At 42.8% G+C, this 20,156-nt stretch overlaps 1 protein-coding gene across 4 annotated transcripts in view; it reads right to left on the bottom strand.

Annotated features, from left to right (window-relative positions):
* Positions 1-564: 564 nt before the first annotated feature.
* Positions 565-20,156, bottom strand: part of satb1b (SATB homeobox 1b) — a 60,485-nt gene continuing 40,893 nt past the window's right edge. For all 4 annotated transcript variants that reach the window (XM_026183864.1, XM_026183867.1, XM_026183866.1 and 1 more), the window contains exons 12-13: positions 5,689-5,895; positions 565-3,864 (exon numbers count right to left, since the gene is read on the bottom strand). In XM_026183864.1, coding sequence (XP_026039649.1) covers positions 3,244-3,864; positions 5,689-5,895 — 828 coding nt within the window. In that variant the 3' untranslated portion in view covers positions 565-3,243. The remainder of the gene's footprint in view (positions 3,865-5,688; positions 5,896-20,156) is intronic.

Here is a 20,156-nt window from a genome sequence, read left to right as displayed (position 1 = left end):
TGTGACATCCAAATATACATACCTGTGAATTTAGTTAAAAATAAACTTTGTTTGGCATTTTGACCTCAGCCTCTCCAGCCCACCGTCTGCCAGCCACGTCTTTATGTGGAAGCTGTTTATTTGCTCTGACGCTGAGGATTTCTACAAATATCACAAGAAGACACTGTATCTGCTGGGCTTCTTTCTCCACCGGCGGCATACCACAGTATGATGTGGCGTCATCTACATGCTTTCTGGTAAATTTGTGTAGCCTGCTAATTTTTTTCTAAATAAGCAACAGCATGAGGCGCCCGGGGGTAACGGAGTCAGTGATTCATCAGTCACCATTCTTGTCGTAATTATGATTTCTATTTTGACATCAGGGAAAGTCTTTGAAGTGTGTTTGGTGCCGTGGAGAGCCAGCGAACAGCCTAATGGAGATGGAGTATCAAACCTGTTCGGTGCTTGCCAGTCTTCTCTGAGCAATCACCCATGATACCCACCCATGGTGAAACAGAACTGGCTCTTTCTTGTCATGGCAAACCTCCTCATCTCACGATCCCCTGAAATAACACCATGTTTGCCGAAGACTTTTTTTTACAGCTGCTGGAGAACACCGGATAACCCCTCTGTAGGATATTTCACTTTATAGCTGAACTTTTCCAGAAAACATCAGAAATCAAGTCTTGAACCACTGTTAGAGCAAAGTATTAGCCATCTGTGTAGAAAAACCTTTTGTAAGCGTGCGGCAAATATAGCTGATCCTTATGAAAACAGTGATAATGAGGAGGAGTATTACGCTAGAGTTCCTGTTTGTTGGTGCCTTCACCTCTGTTTGTCAGTGAGTAAGCCATTTGTAATGTCAAAATGGAGAAATAATGAAGCATAATGGCGCCTCTTTGCTCTGTGACATGCGGTAATGTTTTTTTATCACCTCTTAACACGTATCGTGTACCCTCTGATCACCTCTGACAAAAGGATGTCCTCTTGTCTGTTTCGTTTGATTGTTCTTTTCCCGTGAACGTACACAACATTGCACTGTGGATTTCTTTCTATATTTATGGGATAAAAACAGCACAACACAAAGGGAACGCTGGCCCAGACAGGCTGGCACATATCTCAGGGTGTGAACGGGTGGGGGTAATTTCCTAAAGGTGTAGACACCTGGCCCCGCCTGGGGTTTACGGCAAGGTCAGGACACCTGCGCTGTTTTATAGCCGAACTTCCTGCAGAGGGCTTTGCTATTACAGGTGTTCACACCTAACATTTATTTATTTTAGATTTCAAAGGTGGTTCACATACACTCAGCATGTAGAAGTGGAGATGCAGCAGAAGAGCCCCGGTACAGTCGGTTTGGGAGGAAGAGGCACGACAGAATGGCGATTCAGCTTTGTACGGTGAGCTTTTGCACAAACTTCAAATATATTTACAATATTAAACAATTAATGATTCATAAGATGTGATATTTACAGATATTACAAGTGACATGGGTTCAGTGATCGCAGCGGAATGAGTCAGTAACTGGAGTTGCTCTTTCTTAGCAGAACTTGAAAGAAAAAAGCAAAAAGAAAACCAAGAAAAACCAAAAAAAAACAAACAACCATTTCACATTGTTTCCTCTCCTGTTTCCAGAGGAGACAAACACACCTCTGGTGTCAAAAGAGCCTGGTCAAGTTAATGCCAAGAAATCTGTGGTACAATACAAACAGTTTAATTGTGTAATTAACAATCAATAACCACTTCTAGTTAGAACATTTCTGCCGAAAAGAACCGAGAAACACTTATAAAACAGTCAGTCGTAACAAAATAACTGGTGTTCTCATTGAAATGAACTCATAAAAAAGAAACACTTTTTTACAGAATATTTATACAGGAGTAGCTTTTTGAATTGGATTCTTAACCAAAGGAAGACACATCGCAGACATCGATTTTCACACAGATTGCATATGTTTTTCTTTCTAAGGTGTTCTATAGGTTAGTCATTTTACCTAAGCTTATTTGCATGATAGTAAAAATTGCATACAACATTAATTGTGAAGCTTGTAGCATGAGTTGCTTGACATACAGCACTTTTTATAGGCAACCTTTAAAGCACATTTCTCCATTTAAAACGTTTAAGACACTTCTTGTTTTTACTGCCCACTGAAATTACATTTATAAATAGAAACAAGATCGGTGGAATAAAAAAAAGAGAGAGAGAGCGCGCACAAGGAAACATAAACTGTTTTTTTAGTTTTTTTTTTAGAAAAAGTAATTACATCAGAAACACTGCATGAACTGCAAATAAATAATGTCAGACAACATAAACATTGTGAAATTCACATTTCCAACTGTGTGTCAATTCAGAAAGTTACAGTGACAAAGGTTTTGCAAAATAATCTAACATCGGCAGTGCCGTATAGTACAAGGCATTTGTTGGCATAGTTTTTTAAGACTGTATTCTTTTTACAGTTACAATATAATGTCTATATATATATATATTTATATTTCTTCCCTAACAAATAATATGTAAAGAGACTGAGCTATTCTCGTAGATGCACCTGGGCTGGGTGATCGCGTTCCAGAGTTTGGAGTGATCCATAATCACATTATGCGCTTTTTAAAAAGAATAACTAATCTGCCAGCAGGCTCCAGACTTGATACCTCATAATTAAGGCCTTGTCATCCACATGGTCCTTGATTTCATTTGCTATTTTCTTAAAAAAAAAAGAATCCAGTTAAACATCACATACGTAAACACCTATCGAAGTCCTAGCAAACTCCAGGGGAACTTTTTTTTCCTTTTTCAATATAATCAGTAGCTCAAAAAGATAAAGTAAGTCAGTGTAAAACAACAGACATAGAGTGCAGTCAGCAAATATCCACGGCAACATACTTAATAATTTTTTTGTGCAGATTATTTAAACGATGCATCAGTCTTTACAGTGAATAATACAAGTTTTACAAAATCGAAAAAGTAGTACTTTTTGTATTACTGAGTCTGAAATGGGCTTTCCAGTGTGTGAACACTCATTTCGCACTGTGAGTTCATATGTGTGTGTGTGTGTGTGTGTATATATATATATATATATATATATATATATATATATATATATATATATATATGAACACTCCTCATACAGTCCAGATGCTGTACTGATTGAAAACACTACTTCTCTTTGTTTGCAGTGTGGTGTTTCTGTGGCGGCCAGAGCGTTACATTTAGCACAGTCACCAGTCTGTGTGCACAGGAAAACTCTCAGTACATGTTTCAGGGGGAGAGTCCTACTCCTTGGCCTCGTGCTCTGACTCGGACTGGGCTTCGGCACCTCGACCCAGCTGCTCTTCGATCTTGATGGAGAAGATGGTGCTGTTGGTCTGCGTGCTCTCGTCCAGCTCCTTCAACAGCTCTCCGCTCTCCCTGAAGTCCGTCAGCTCTTCCTCAAAGGCCGGGCTGCTGCTGCTGCTACTGCTGCTGGTGGTGTTGTTGACGATGGCTGCAATAGTGGTGTTGTTGTTGTTGTTGTTAATGGGCTCCTTGGGTGCCTTTGCTGGGTGACTGACATAAAAGCGCTGGTTCTGGAAGAACTTGATGATGGTGAGCTTGGGCAGGTCCAGCTGGGCTGAAAGGGTGTGGATGGCCTCCTCGTCGGGGTATAGGCCCACGTCCTGGATGAAGCTCTGCAGGATACCTAGAGCTTCCAGGGAGATCTTGCCTCCACCCGTGCGGGATTTGATGCTCCCTCCGCGGCTGCCTTCGTCCTCCGTTTCGGCCGGAGAGGCGGTGGAGGGTTGGCGAGGTGGCAACCGGGGACCGGTGGTGGGCTGCTGTTGCTGCAAGGGCTGTTGGGAGGGGTGGAGGGACAAGGAGGGCTGGTGCTGCTGCTGTGTCTGAGGCGGCTGAGCCTGCAGTGAGGAAAAAAAAAGAAAGAGGGAAGAGAAAGGAGATGGGGATGTTATCAGTGAACACTTATCGGCGCCTTAATAAGGCCTTTCATTAAAATCAATTGAGTTGTGAGGAAAAATGGGCCTGCTGTGTATAGAACAGGCACTTGGTTGAAGGAATTTTCCATGTAATATCTGATTGAATGCAATCAGTTCTGCAGATATGATGTTTTTCCTTTTTTGGTAGTGGGAGCTTGAGTCTCATTGTGGAGGTAGAGGAGGCAACAGCCCCACACCAGCATATACACTCGTACACATGAGTGACACGATCGGCTCCACGCACACTGGGAATTCACAGGCAAACTGGCCTCTCTATTATATCCTGTGCTGCTTATCGGCCTCTATTGCCCGGCAGTGATAAACAAGCTCCCTGTGTACAATTCACATCGCGATGGTCTGGCTGATTTGCCGCCGTGTGAGAATGCTATCGATGGCTTTCGCTCTGCCGTCAGAGTCCCGTTAGTGTAAACACATGACACATTACTCGTAAAATGTCTCATTGTGTGGTTGGAGAGCGAGTGAGTGGGCAACTCGTGGTCTCTATTGACCCTGCAAAATGGGCGCTCTTTTATTTTCATTTCTGAGTCAGACACTGTAGATAGGTGTTTCATAATGAAGTTTGCAAAACAGCACTTTGCAGGGACTCTGCTTGCCAGCTGCATAAATGCACCCAAAGATGTGATTTTTACTGTATCCATATACTGAGCCGGGCTAGTTCTTGTTGAGCAAATGTGAGCTAATTTGGCTAATGTATCACGTTAGTAAAAGAGCAGCACAAAATAGTTAAACACCAGTCTCTTATGGACACTGTAAAACTGCACCATTAAATCAGAAATAATCCTATTTTATCAATCTGCAACCGTTTTGCATTTGCATGCAAAGTATGCACAAAATTCCCTCATTCCATATCTGCTGCTCAAACTGATTTGTCAAAGAAATCCTATTACCTTATTTATATCCACTAAATGACAGTCTTTGTGAAACGCTGCCATTGTATCCAAGTAACCAAATAACTAATCAACCACTCTGCTGTGGCTCAGACTTTTAATAGAAGTATTATTGTACTTCATTAAGATGTTTCGACCGTTAACCGAGCCTGTGTGTTATTTTCTATTCATCTGCCAGATGTCTCTTATAAAGCAGCTCTGTTAAGCAAGTTCAGCCTAATGATATCTTTGAAAACGTTTTTTGCTTAAAAAGTAGCAACTTTTAAGTGTTGCAGTGTTGTTAATTTATGTGTTCGCAGAAACTCCTGAGTGCTGTTAGGGTTAGAATTACTGAAAGAAGAAGTCAAATGGGGAAAATTAAGGTTTCCCTTTTTTTTTAAACTAAATTATTTTTGACACAGACCTTTGGAAAACAGGATATGCACAGATACAATAATCAGACTTCATTAGGATTTTTAAAAATGATTCTCTCCACTGTTACATAATATCTTTAAACTACTTTTCATAAGAAATTGTACCAAAAAGAGATCCAAATCACAAGCACAAATAATCAAATTGCTTTGATTTAGCAATTAGTGATCCATCTATCCATTTTTTTAACAGCTGGGGGAGGGGAGCACCTTATATTTTACTTTGACATCCACACCTAAGGGCAGTTTAGAATAAGCAGTTAACCCAACATGTGATCAGCCACAGCCAACCAGTGGATTCAGCCCCAGAAACATATTGCTGTGATTCAATATTCATGTTCTGGAACACATCTGTTGTAGTTTTAGCTCGGTGCCTTGCCCAAAGGCACTGGCTCAGGTCATAATCTTGTGAAAAATATCACACTCACCTGTAGCTGGTCACTGGAAATGTGCATCAAGTGCGACGGCCGCTCGTTGTGGTGCTGCTGGCCGGCGCTGCTCTCCTGCTCGTAGATGGCATCGCGTTCGGCCTGAGAGAGGCTCAGGAAGCGTCGGATCATGGAGAGGTTCTCCCAGAGTGTTCGGTTCTCTGGAGACGGATCCTCTTTCCAGCGCAGCAGCTCACAGAGCCAGCCCTGGACAAAACATTTGAAAGGAAGGAGGGAGAAGGAAGGAGAAAAAGGATACAAATCAGTAAGAATAGAATGTACTGCAATTCGGACCGTGATGTCCAAAATGTTTAAGCACAGTTGCAGCCCTAAAAAGGCCAAACAATCAACCAGACTACGAAACCTTAAAACAGAGCTGCTTCTATCGGAAGCATCAAAGTACTGTGAGGAAGAAAAAGCCACTGTGACACCATTTCAAAATAATTAACACATTTTTTCACTAAAATGAACAAAATAAAACGAAAACCACTCATAAAATGCATCATTGGGGCTTTTTTGGGTTACACAGCTGAAGATGAAGACGTAAGGTAGACAAGGTCAAGCAGCACAGCAGGAGGGAACATTTTAATATGACAAGAAAGACATACTGGCATATTGAGTAGCACCCTTGGGAGGAAGTGAGTGACTCCCATGTTTAAAATGCTCCAGCAGAGGGCCATGAAAGACAGAGCTGAGGAACAGTATAAGACAAGTGCACTTAGAAAAGGCTTTATTTGATTAATACAATGCACAAAGAGGTCTGACCTTGGTGATTAAAAGATTCAGCGAGAGCCCGACACAGGAAGCGCTAACACTCAAAGTGCAGCGGGGAAGGCAGAACCCCCCCCCCCCCCCCACACACACACACACACACACACACACACACACATGTATTTGACAACATGACTTGAACATGCATGATAAAAGTTGGTCTCCTTTTAGAGACATCGCATCATTTGGTCATACTGCTTTGTAGGGCTGAACGATTATGGAAAATAATCTAATTGCGATTTTTTGCCCCAATATTGCGATTGCGATGCGATATGCGATTATTTTTTAAGGTCTTTGTCTTCTGTATTATTAAACAAAGACAAGCAATACATCATATAGTATGGCCAATACTATATTACATTAATTTTAAACTGTTCTTTCCTGGAAGACAGACCTCTGTTATGATGACATGAGGTGATGCATGAATTGATGACTGACATTTTTATTTAACTTCTTCAATCACAACAGTATATTTGAACATACACAATAGTTTATTTTTAGCTTACAAACATCTGAGCATAAAGTGCTGACAAGGAACCCTGGTGTAAACATTAAAATGAAAGTCAGTACAATGTGCAGATTGCAGAAATATACATAAAAAAAATCAGTGGCTTTACCACACTCAGTTTTTCGACATCTGTGAACTACTAGACAGTCATTCAATTAAAAAATAATATTAAATAAATAAAACTAATAAATAAAAAATACACACATCTTACTGATCTCTGCAGTCAGTAACATTACACATAAAGTGCAAACATAATAGCAATTGTATAAACACACACACAAACACGCCTTTAAAGTTTAAAGGCGTGAAATTGGACGGTCTAATTCTGATTAGCGTCACCGCTGTCTCGGTGGAGTTTAATAAACTCGGCCGTCTGCTTCTTGCTATCTAAAATATAACCAGACACTGGTGTAAATTCTCGACTGTCTCATACTTCTGTTTAATAAGTTTTCTGTTTGACGTTTAGTCAGCTGTGTGAAAACCAAGGAGGAACCCACCCGGGGGATTAATAAAGTTTTATTTTATCTAATCTAATAACTTTAATCTCAGCCAAACCGATTTACTCACGAACAAACAAAACACTGAAAAAAGCCCAACAATAACATTTTTAGGTTGTCTAAGTGACTTATATATTACGTTTAACCCGAGCAGCGAAACTCCGCGGTGATCTGAAAATGATGTGCCGGGAGTTGTGCCGTTCTCGGCCGCATCAGTAATCCTCGAGCTCCCGGCTAGCTGTCGAGCTGGTGGGTAGCAGACGCCTCTGAAAACGTCGAAGCACTTTTGCAAATATGGGATATCTTGATAAACCGAGCAGATATTTGATGTTTACACAACTACTTTCTCGCCTGAAAATATGTTAAAAGTTTATTTTGTGACCCAGAAAGATTAGTATGAGTAATTTTAAAACTTAGTAGCGGCCGCCATTGCTGGAAACTGGAGTTTGGCTGGGCCGCGCTATGAATTCTGGGATATGGTAGTAATTTGGACAGCCTTATAATCGCAGTATAATCGCAGCCTTTGCGGTTAGAAAATTGCACTTGATCATGTCGCGATATTATCGCAAATGCGATATATCGTTCAGCCCTACTGCTTTGATATTTTATTCTTTGTTATATTAAATTTTTGTTGTTTAAATAGGGAACTAATCAGTTGCTAAAATAATCAAGATGTTCGAGTTCATGTGTTCATTGGATGTTTGAAGATCAAGATGCAATACACATATGAATCTAATGATAAATTGAAATGACCAAGAAATCAGTGGGCAGGATTATTGCTCATAAAAACAGCTGCAGGTAGCGATGCACCAACATGTCAGCTTATTATTGGTACCATCAGATTTTGCTGATGTCGACTGACATCCACGTAATCAGCAAAAACATGAAGACTTAGCAAAGTCAGGCTACGTTTTGTTTTCAAAATATGAAAAATTTAAAATGGTTGCTTCCCCAGTATAAAGGGAGAACACAATAAAAATAGAAAATGATCAGAACTGTTGCTTGGTCAAACTATTATTTAAAGTGTTGGCAACATCGGTGTTACTCGATTCTAACTACTAATCTCACTTCCCTTTCATTTCTTTACAAACAGAAACGCCTCACGGTCACAGTTGCTAAATGTGTGTTTATGTTTGCTCATGGAGCCGAGTGAAAGACTGAGGACTGCACAGACAGAAGGGCTCTACAGGGGCTGAGTGACGTGGTCAGACGTGATGACCTAAACCTCAGCAGGCCAGTGTGTGAGTGTGTGAGTAAGAGTGAAAGGAAATAACGCACTGAAGAGCTGCGTGGGAGAGAGAGAAGGGTAACGAAGTGGGGGGGCCTGCAGTGATGTGGGCATGAAATTGTAGTGAAGCTAGAAGAGAGCTGTAAAGGAACAAGAGAGGATGAAGAAGGAGGGATGGCCGCGGAGCAAAAAGCAGCGAGGAGGAAACGCGGCGTCAAAGACAGACAGCGAGGTGTGTGAGTGTGTGTGTTACAGAGGGCCGCTCTCTCAGCCGGGTAGTCTGTCCTGGCAGCGCGACAGAGCGGCGCTGTAATCTCCCGGCCAGTGCGCGGCAGCACCTTTCATTTCCACAGGATTACACCGTGCTGCTGGTCTGCACGCAGACACACATGCACACACACAGAGGGCAGAGCCACGCCGCCACACTGCATGCAAGAGATAACTCAGCAGTTTGGTTGTCCCCTGTTCCAACTCCTCCCATAAGCCACATCAAACCCAGGAGGGGTTTTGGAGGAAGGCGAGAGGGGGAGAAAGAGAGGGAGAGAGAGAGACATAAAGGGAGGGAAGGAGAGAGAGAAAGGTGGGGGAGAGGGGGCCATAAAGCCTGCGTGCCCACCTTGTTCCTTTGCCACGTTTATTGTTGCGTTTTTAATTTGCATGCAGAGGGATTTGGACAGCACTCCAGTTGGGCTGTCTGTGGTTTCAGCTGATTCGGTAGTGAGGAAGAACACACACACACACACACACACACACACACACAGACACCCCCCCCCCAAAAAAAAAAAACACAAACAGACGCACACAAACCACCACACACCATCTTGTCAAAGCCAGAGAAACAGTACCCCAGCCCAACGATGGAGTAATCCAACTCAAACACTCCCCAAACCAGCAGGATTAAACCCAAAGTAGCAGAGCCAATCAAACAAAGGCGCGACGTGAACTCCATTCCAATGCCAGGAAGTCCATTTGATGAAATAAAGTACAGAGTTTATTAGTTCACAAGTGTGAATGTTCGTTTGTGTGGCTTTTTTTCTCTCTTTTTTGCTTTCGACTGTTTCTGGGCTGCCATAGACGATGCTGAAGGAAGAATCACGTGCCAGGAAGAAAAGAATGTTTTTAAACGCCGCCCCTGTCCAACACTGCGGACAGTGGACAGTCAGCACTTTCCAGCTTCAAGAGCTCTGTTTGTGTTTGTCTAATTGCATTGCTTCCACAGTCCAGGCAGAGGCAGGGGGACGGCAGAGAGGACAGAGATGGAGAGGGACAACGAGAGCGAGACAGAGAAAGAAGTGAGCAGTTCCCTCTTGAACTTTGGAAGAAATAAAGTTGGGATAAAGTAAAGTAACAAATGTACTGTAAAATATGGCATACCATGAAATTTATTTGATATAAAACCTACTTAAATATGACTATTTTTCACAAAAATTACCCCATCAACGAGACTTTATGTTCAACATTCCCGCACTCCACTGATATTACCATACTGTTTCAAATCTGTTTTCCCCTTTATTGTTTAATGTAATTTGTTGAGCCTCTCCACTGCAGCTGACAAGCACCAACTGCTCTTGATTGGATCATGGAACTTGCTGCCCCTGCCACTAAAGTGTTCCAATACGGCCCAGAAAACAAAAATCTAGGGCTCTTCAATGCAGTGTACTCAGTGTTTTGTTGAAGATCATTAAGGGCTCTCTATAAATAAACAGAACAGGTAGTTCAGAACAGGCCTGTTTGACGACCAATAGAGAATACGGCGCTCTCTCAAAGTGTTTCACAACAACATTGTTGTAAAGGCATTTTCTCATATCGCATGACTACAAAATGCTGCAGCAACAGGAACCAAAAGTCTACTTATACTTGCTACACTGTCTTTGGCTGATAACTTTGATAATGATCAGTTACAGCAAACCTACATTCATATCAGAAACAGAAGTAACAGATTTATTTTTATTAGGTGGACTCTACAGTTCTAATCTTCGCACCTCTCATCCCCCCTCACAGTTTGCAACCGCAGAAAACAATGTCAGCCAAGCTAGAACTCAACACCCAGCAGAAAAACGATGACCAAACTTAACAAATGTCTGTGTTGGAAGCGAACGGTGACCTAAAACCGGTGTAAACGTTCATTTTCCTCACTCTCCTTTGCGTCTGCCGCACCTGTAATTTGCCCATGGTGGGAAATCACTTGCACTTTTGGAAAACGCCACAAAGTAGGCCTTTTACAGTTTTCCACTAAATTTTCTCTCGGGTGAAAACTGTTGCATTGTTTTCATTTGAATCATTAGTTTGACCTCAAAGTCACAACATTGACCCCAAAAATTGCAATTCTTCATGACATTCTGACTTTTTACTGACAATTAACCTTCACTTTAACGGTTAATAAATCATATTTACTATGCATTTAAGGACAAACAGCTTTACAGCTGACCTAATAAAGAAAGCTATTGCTCAGGAGAGCAGAGGTCAGTTCTCAGGCTGCTTGTCCTTAGCATACTCTAAATACTGGACTACAAATTGCCCCCACGTGTAGCTATTAGCATGCGAGTGTTTAAAGTGAAAAAAATGTTTCATAAATGGGTGAATGTGGCTTGTAGTATAAAAAGCGCTTTGAGCGGTCAGCAAGACTAGAAAAGCACTATACAAATACCCGTCCATCCAAACACATTTTTTCCAACCTAGATAACCTCAGAAATCACAGATTAAGTAGTGAACTGGAAAGGCAGTTTATTTGGATACAAAGCACATCTCTCAGTTGAACTCACAGATGCTGCAAACAGGTTCATTGAAGCAATAAGTACTGAAAGGCATAGGATTATCTTGCTATGCTGGCACACACCTGCAACAATATTGCGCTGTAATCCGCTGCCTCTGGGTCATTGTTGCTTAATTATTAATTACTTTCAAACAACTGGACTGACAATCAAGGATTCTTTTTCTTGTTTTGAAACAGACATGACCGGTGGCTCATGGGGCTACGGGGTCATGGGGTGCCAAATTAAAAGAGCACCTCGGGGCCCTAGAGGTCAGATCTGAGCACAGCCCCATGAGCTTCAGCAGACCATTGTATAATATTGATATAAATAGTAACCGGGTGTTCTGAGAGAAACGGTTTCCTTGCAACACAATAGTTGAATTCATGCGCAAGATTCACCCAGCTATGCAATGCAGTACACCGTGTATGTGTGCTGCAGTCACAAGCTGCCAATGAGAGCATAGGCCTGCTCTGTCAGAGAACAGCATGGTATTCACCGCTCAACCCACCCACCCATTCACCACCAAACTACTGCTGCAAACACCCCCAACATGGAAGGAGGAACGTTTAAAAAAAAATCTGGCTCTGCTGTGAGACAGGCCGAGTGGACAGACAGGCAGACAGACAGGGAGAGGTCTGTCACATGGCCTGGACCAACACCTTCCCCCTAATCTCATTTGCTTGTTATCAGCCCCATCAAGCTGACCTCGGCCACAGCAAAAATAAATAACTAAAATAAGCCAACAGATGTCCATCAATTTGCCATTTGAGGTTTTTCCCGCCCTCCTTTCTCAGATTACTGCGTAACCAAAAATAATGCCTCACATTCAACCCAACAAAAAGTGCTTTGAGCACCATTTGGATTTTAACCATCTGGACAAAAAAGGCCAAGATGACACAAAAAAATGAAAAGGGAAACTCGGTGATGAAGAAATGATTGTGGCTATTGTTGTGGCTGGCTGGTTGGAGGAGAAGACGGTTTCTGAGACAGCCAGACAAACCTCCTGTGTCTGAATAAGGGAGCGAGCTAAAAGAAAGGGGAAGACAATGCATCACTGTCTTTCCTCCTCCTTGAACCTGGCAGAGGCCCAGCACTGGCAGGCAACACTATGCAGATAAACGCAGCCGATAACACGGTATGTTCAAACCTGTTTCTCCTCCCCGAGCACACCAATCCAGCGTCTGCGCACGCAGGTTCAACCCTGCGAGGTAACGTGCGCCGTGTTGTAAATACATTACGGCATGGTGGACGCCCATCTGCTGACGACGGTGGAGTCTTGAGATGTTCCCGATGCTTCGGCATATGCGAATCTCCCGCAACAATAAGCAATAATTGACTGCACATTTCTGGGCCAGATTCCTTTGCGGCGTGTGGGTCTTTATAAGCAAACAGAAAAAGCTTTGACTGTACGAATTGTTTCTGGCATACAGTGAGGATGAAAAGGCAGTGGAAACGGGGTCAGTAGCCTTAATTGAACTGCAGTGGCAATTGGAAGGACGGCCAAAAAATATACTAAGAGCACATTGTTCCCATCTCTTGTAACAGATGAACTCTGTGACAAAAATGTACACTTCTTCAAGTTCAACTCAATTGTGTTTGTGTAGTTTGCCTTCTCGGAGCAAACGTACAAACTCGCACAAACTTCATCTAGCCCTTTAACAAAAGGACAGGCCTTAATCCAAATATATGTTCCTCTGTGGGGGTGATCCAGTGATCAATGCTTAAAGGGAAGGAATTAATTTGCAGTTCAGCTAAGGATTTACCACATTGATTATCGTTGCACCGCTGCAGCTAGATGAATATGTTGGGTTATGCGGGGAATTTATTATGTAGCCAAAGTAATCGTGTTTATTTTCTTTCATTCTCCGTGTGATAGGCAGATGATCAGGACAAGGGCAAGATTTGCACTAAAAATGTCTGCTAGCAAGATTTGAACATACAAATTTGTCTCGCTACTGGAATGGAAAAGATTACTGAACTGTGCATTCATCATATATCCAAAGTAATGCAAAGTAATCGTGTTTGCATTATTTCTTTTACTTAAGAGAAGGTTTGTGCTGGAAATGGCTTTGCTATATGACAAAATACTAATGTATCCAATGTTGCTGAAAAGGAGATTACTGAGCTCTGTTTCAGGCCGCTTTATGTTGCATTTATAATGCCGCTTCTGGCTAGACTTTATGTCTTGATGCATAGTTTTTGAGAAAGACCACGCCAATACTAAAGAGCCAGTACTAAATCTGATCAATTCTGGAGAAACTAGGGACCCACCAAATCACTAGTTTGCCTCTCTAAGCAACTCATGAGTGGATATTAACTACAGAAGACAACACGGCACTGAAAGTATGAGGCATTTCCAACGGATCGAGAGAAAAACGTTCAGTGCATTTATTACTTTCTAATAATATACCCCCTTCTTTGTATCGTATCTAAGGCTGTTCACCAGATGGTGATCAAAGAGTTGAATTTATTGTTAAGCCACATTTTTATTTACCTCTGCATAATTTTTCATAACCTCACCATCTGATTCTAATTCACACGCAGGTCCTAGGCCCTCATGAAGGAGGCAGACTACAAAACAAACGGATCAAACGACCATCTTTGTAAAATGACAGACAGGCCCCAAGGATGGCTGGATTTGCAACTGCAGAAATTAATGATGAAATTTCTAGTACGGTCGCTTCTTTCTTAAGGAAAGCTTTTAAGGATTAAAAACTGAGTCATCTAAATCTTTAGAAACTTGCCTTTAAAACTCTATTTTTTTTTAGTTATTAAATCTCGTTGATACGACTCTGATGTCTTGTCAGAGAGGATGCTTTCCAGATTGTGGTTGCCAGATTGTGTTACTATCTTCTTTTGTGAGGATGTCAGTGGCTGAGCTTTAGGAGAGAGATTCGCCAGTCTGAATCATACATGCCAAACATTTAATCTCAATTCGAGCTGTGACACGGAGAAGTCTTAGCCAAACAGCGAGCGTTTTCTGAAGAGGGGTCGCGACCTCTCCAGATACAATAAGCAAGTTGACAACAATAACAGACTGACAGCTAACGCGACACACATTGTGAGGGCGAGGCATGACTGTGCAGGAAATGGCCCTCTCTCTGTGTCAGCACTCCTTCCCAGAAACAATACCGACTAGCTCTGTGTGGCAGTTTACGTCATGGCTGCCGAACCAATAAAGCATTGAGGGTATTTTCGAGCAACCAAATAGAGGCAGATGGAGCATAAAGAATAACCAAAGGCAAATGACCAGTCCATCAAAAATGGAGCACATTAAACATCTGTGTGGTTACAGTTTCGTTTTTTTTTAACCACACATTTTATTCTTTTCCAGCAAAGTTCTTCACACACAACTGCACATAACACAGTAACAATTGTACGACCAGGGACTTTCCCACAGTCATCCTCCTGCAGAAAATCCTGATTGTCTGCAGGATGAATGCGCTGCCCGAGCCCAAGGAAAAAAATTGTTATAATTTGCATATCCACAAATTAAACTGTTGTAATATTTTGCTCAGTCCTGACCAAACACTTGCAGGAAATATATTTTCTCTCCTAAGAAGGTAAACTTCACATTTTAGTGGACTCTTTGTCCAGGAAAGCACCACAGATTTTTCATGTGTACAAAATGGCTGAAAATGGAGTCACTGATGATGCTACAGTACACGTGTCTCTCTGTATCAAATATTAGTATTGTTGAAATTGCACCATAATCTAGTTTAGCCTGGTGGTGGGCTGATATTTGTATATCCGCACTGTCTGCACAGCCACACTGAATGTTCAAACACTGTTCTCCATCCACAAATTTACCTCTTGTTTATAATCTTTTCTATTCAATACTGCTGAGGCAGATGGAGGATGAATGCACACAAGACAACAAACACATCGAAGATGAACTGCAGATAATCAACAACTGCAGCAACATTACAAACGCAGAAAGCACCTACATGGAGTCTGATTCCATCAATTATAAGAGCTTGATTGAGATTTAATTCAAAGCTGGGGTTTAATTGCTAATATCAAAGCATAATTAAGCTGATAAATCATGACTGATCTTATTGAATTAGGGATTGAAATAGCAGGGAACCTGCAAATTGTCTATGTCAGCTAAATAAGTGTTCTTAATTGTTGACAAGTTTGCAGATTTTAGTGAAACTGATCAAATATTTAAAGGCAGACAAAAGATATATGTTTTTTTTGTTTCCTGTTCAATTTGAAGGGACTTGTCTTAAAATAAAATCACAATTTTCAAATGTTGAGAAAATAGCTGAAAAACCTCAAATGTCTCTGTGAAACATGGCTGGAAGCCCTTCGTCAGGCTCAGTTCATGCAGTATATTGTAAATTTACCTACTAATAGAATTCAATGTGGATAAAGTGATTAGTAGTGAGAGGCAGTCATCCTCAGAGGAAGCAAAGAGACAGAGAGGAGATTTTGAAAGACAGAGAGGAGAACAAATAATGCTAGCAAAACCAAGTGAACGTAAGCAGGATGAGGACTTAGATAGGTCCTAATATCTCCCCATGCAATTCCCCCTCTCTCACACTCTGTATGCACGCACACTAGCACAGATACACACTCTCTCTCTCTCTCACGCTGCATCTGCCGGAGCTAGTGGCTGTAGTTAAATTGAAATATTTCCCGGCGTGTGTCAGAAGCATGCAGAATGGTAATTATGACAGATCTGATTAGGCGGGCCGAGTCGGGCGGCTCCGGGCTGCAGGTGCGACCTTGTGCATTCCTGCGTGTGTAAATAAAATTAATTACAAGCGTAGGGGGCGCGCAGCGCGTGACATCAGCGCGCACAGGGGGGACTCCCACGGGGGGCACCCTAATGGAATATTTTCCCCGAGTCTAATAATACAGTTGGTATTGACTTGAGGTAATTAGGGGGATCATTAAAGCGCTTTTCCCGGCGTATTTGCCTGCCTGATCAGATTAGCGAGAATGGGCCTCAGAACAAGCCCTGTGTGGTCTGTCAGGAGAAGTGGAGACAGTGGGAGTGGGTTAGCTTGCTAACATTTGCAGGAAAGAAAAAGCTAGCAAAACCCTGTGCCTGTCAGTGGAATAGGAGTAACTTTTTCTAACAAGCCAGAAAACAGTGAGAACTAGTGATGTGAGCTGTGTGACAGAATAAGCATCGGTTAGGCTTGTTTATCGAGAGAGCTCTAGTGCTACTTCAGTTATGTAGCGAACTGGCTAACAGCTGCTGTGCTCCACGAAACATTTGTCATACAGTAATGTACTAGAGGTGATGAGGATGAGACAATTTGGAGTCTTGACAGTCGGGGCAGATTCCTAGTTTGGACTGCAGGGAAGGAGGTGGGCGACGAGGGGGGAGGGAGTTGTGCGGTTGGAGACAGATGGGGTGAGAGGTGGCACGTAAGGCGTAAGTGAGAGAGATGGCAGGAGAGACACAAAGTGCTCTGAGCATGCTCAGTGAGACCCCGTGCTCCCACTAAGAGGAGGAGGGCTCAGAAAACAGGCTGGTGGGAATTCCACTGTCCATTAAACAATAAGAGAAAGGCTCATTTCAGAGGGAGGGGAAGACTTACCGTTTGCAAGATAATTCGTTCACTAAATTAATTATTCAGACAGCTGGGTCTCCAGTTCAAGAAATTGTGTCTTTAATAATGGAGGGGATCTGGCCTAGCCTGTTTCCCATGGCAACCTAATAACCAAGCAGGCACGGGAGATAAATAAATAAATCAATTAATAAACAGTCACGGCCCTTTTAGATCCCCAGGGGCTGTGATATGCTCACTCTGATCTGCCTAATTTGAGAGAGAGAGGTGAGGAGAAGCACACAAACAAAAATTAAGACTTGATGCCAGCACTGCTGTAACAGTAAAAGTCAAACTTGTGGGAAGCGATGCAAAACTGTAACAAGTACCAGTGTAACATCTTCACTGTCGATTCTGACGATCTATGGATGCCACGATTTTCATGCAAAACGCGACTTTTAATATTCCGACCCCGAGCAGCTCCTCACAACAGACAAACCTCTGAACGGTCACAATCTAGACAGAGACACCGAAAAGGTCAGCCATCTGCCCCTCTTGTAAAGCAGCCACTGGATGGAGCAGAGCTGCATGTGTGTGTCTGGTTTGGTATAGTTGGCTGAGATTAAAGCTAAGAAAAGCTTTCATGTCCATATAAAACATGTAAAACCACTAAGCGGATTCTACCCGTAACAGGAAATTAGCAACTTTGGAAACATGAAGCAGTCACAGTTATGCGGTCACCCTCCCTTCCTCCTATCAGTATCCCCACCCGCCGCCTCCACCCACCTTCACCCAATAGTCCATATCCTTAGACCAACGAGGCACTCACTCCCCGCCATCACCGGCCCCCCACCACTCCCCTCCTCCACTCCAGGGACTGCCGTGCCAGGCGGGTGCAGGGTGACAGATGGCATACACCAACCTCCCCCCCCTCTCTCTCCCCTACTGCACCAGCCCCCCTGCTCGGCCCCCCCGGTGGCGCAGCGGCGGACCAGATCAGTGCCATTCTGTCTCATTAGAGCCTGGCTAATTAGCGTAGCCTCTTCCAGGGGAGAATGAGCGAGTGAGAGAGGGAGACAGAAAGAGAAAGAGAGATGGGGAGGGAGGGCGCCGTTTGTGGTGTTGACTGCGTTCTGTACTCCACTGGCCATTGAGGAGTCGGAGGGCTTTGAGCCCCGCAGTGCGCAGGGCTCCCAGGGTGCTTGTTTTATGACAGCAGGGACTCTGATTCCATCCACCGCACAGTTCCTCTCAGGAAGTGTTGGGAATGTTTAGACATAAAAGTCGTGTCAAAGGAATGCCCCCGATCCGCTCCACCCCACCCTCAGCCGACCTCCCATCGCTCAGCTGAATATTAGCTGCCCTCTCCGTCAGGCTAGCCAACACAGCAAGCCTCCCCTGTTAACATGAATGAAAACAAAGCACTGCAGCTTGCTAGATAGTGCACTAGCCCTACTGAGCCAGTTAATAATGTTGACATCAACTCCAAGCTATCCAGATCATAGCTTGCACCTCTGCAGGCTAAAATGAAATGGGCCGTTTGGCAAATAGCACAACTTCTGGCAGTGTCAACGCTGGATTTGAACCAGCAGCGCGCAGTTGTTTTCTCCAAGTCTGACATCTCCTGAAGCTAAATGGAGATGGAGCATTCTTGGAGCGTTCGATCAGTCTGAATCATTGAGGAACGGATCATGAATAATGATTTCGATTTTATCAAAGAGTAAACACAATATGTATCCTAATAAATCAGAATGGCTTTGTGGATTGCTTAAAAAAATGAATGGTCTGACTTCAAGTAAATAGCAAACATTAATCTGATAAAGTATTATGGCTCGGGTTAGAGTCACTGCTCTATAGTTACTACTCTGAATATGTGGCAGTAAAAGAGTGATTGAAACGCAACGTTGAATATGTGCATGTGGAGGGTGAGGACTGGCAGAGGCCTTCAGTGGTTACGAGCCCTAGGAGAGGACAGAATGGCTGCGTTCCAAAAACTCCCCAAACACCAGCCGACATAAATATGCACACTGGAGTATACATGCACTGGTCCACGCATTCAATGTGCCTCCTCAGAAAAACACACAGTACATGCTCCACACCTAACCGCACGCTCAGTGGAGCGTGAACCAATGAGCAGGCTCGGGTTAACTTTTCTACTCAAAGTATTGCTGCCCGTGGCCTCCGTCAGGTCACCATCTCCCATCTTTCTCTCCTTAAAGATTGTCAGATCTGTTCTCATCTTCTTGGCTGTCTCAGATACTCTAAATACACCAAGTGGTGTGCACCTACCCGCATGTGTCCAAGTCACCTGGTCCCGTGCTTATGTAAACATACTGGGAAACCCTAAGCTGAGCTGAACAGGCAGAGTTTGAAATGCAAACCAAGCAGACAGGACAGTGCCAGTTTCAGTGATGAGGCCTCTTCCTTCCCCTCCCCCCATGATTATTTCCCTGGACCCCATATGGGCATCCTGCCAGTCTAGCCCATCCTCCATCCTCATCACCAACCACAGTACCAGCAGTCTCTGCTGGCATGGTGCTCTACCCACGGCTCGGATGGTTATTTTTTTCCCCCTGCAAGGCTGCAAACCTCTCTTGACCTAAGCTTAAGTGATGATTTTGAACATTATAAATGGATACATTCAGCTGTTCCTCTCACTGATTTAGACAAGCATTTTACTAGCATTTTAAAAACCTAAAAAATGTTTTTAAAGCAACACCTCTTTTAAAAATGAGTAACCACTGCAGCCAATAATATGTAATATGACTAAAGAGACAACAAATCACTGCTAATCACTAACGAGCATATTGTGGGTATGTGTTCTACAACAAACCACCACATTTTAAAATGATTTTTTCTGGTTAAAATAAAACTAGTGCCATCTTTTATCAGTTAGCATAAAGGCAGCACACTTTTACTGGATATGATATTTCATGTTTAATAGTTCAAAATCTACTAATATTTTCATCATTAATCAATAACTATTATATTGACTAATCACTTGGTTTTGTTAAATCGGCAACAATCTTTTGAAAAAAATGGCCGTCATAATTTCCCAGGAACCAAGGTGACGCACTGAGGAAGAGAACAGGACGTCTGCTTGGTTCTTATCTATTTAGGAATCTGTGTGTGTGTTCCTGTCTAGCTATCTTTGTGAGGACCGAAATCTGCATTCTACTATACTTGTGAGAACCAACAGTCACTTGT

This window comes from Astatotilapia calliptera, chromosome 11 (assembly GCF_900246225.1).
Source record: "Astatotilapia calliptera chromosome 11, fAstCal1.2, whole genome shotgun sequence".
Lineage (NCBI taxonomy): Eukaryota > Metazoa > Chordata > Actinopteri > Cichliformes > Cichlidae > Astatotilapia > Astatotilapia calliptera.
This window is presented reverse-complemented; position numbering and strand designations above follow the sequence as displayed.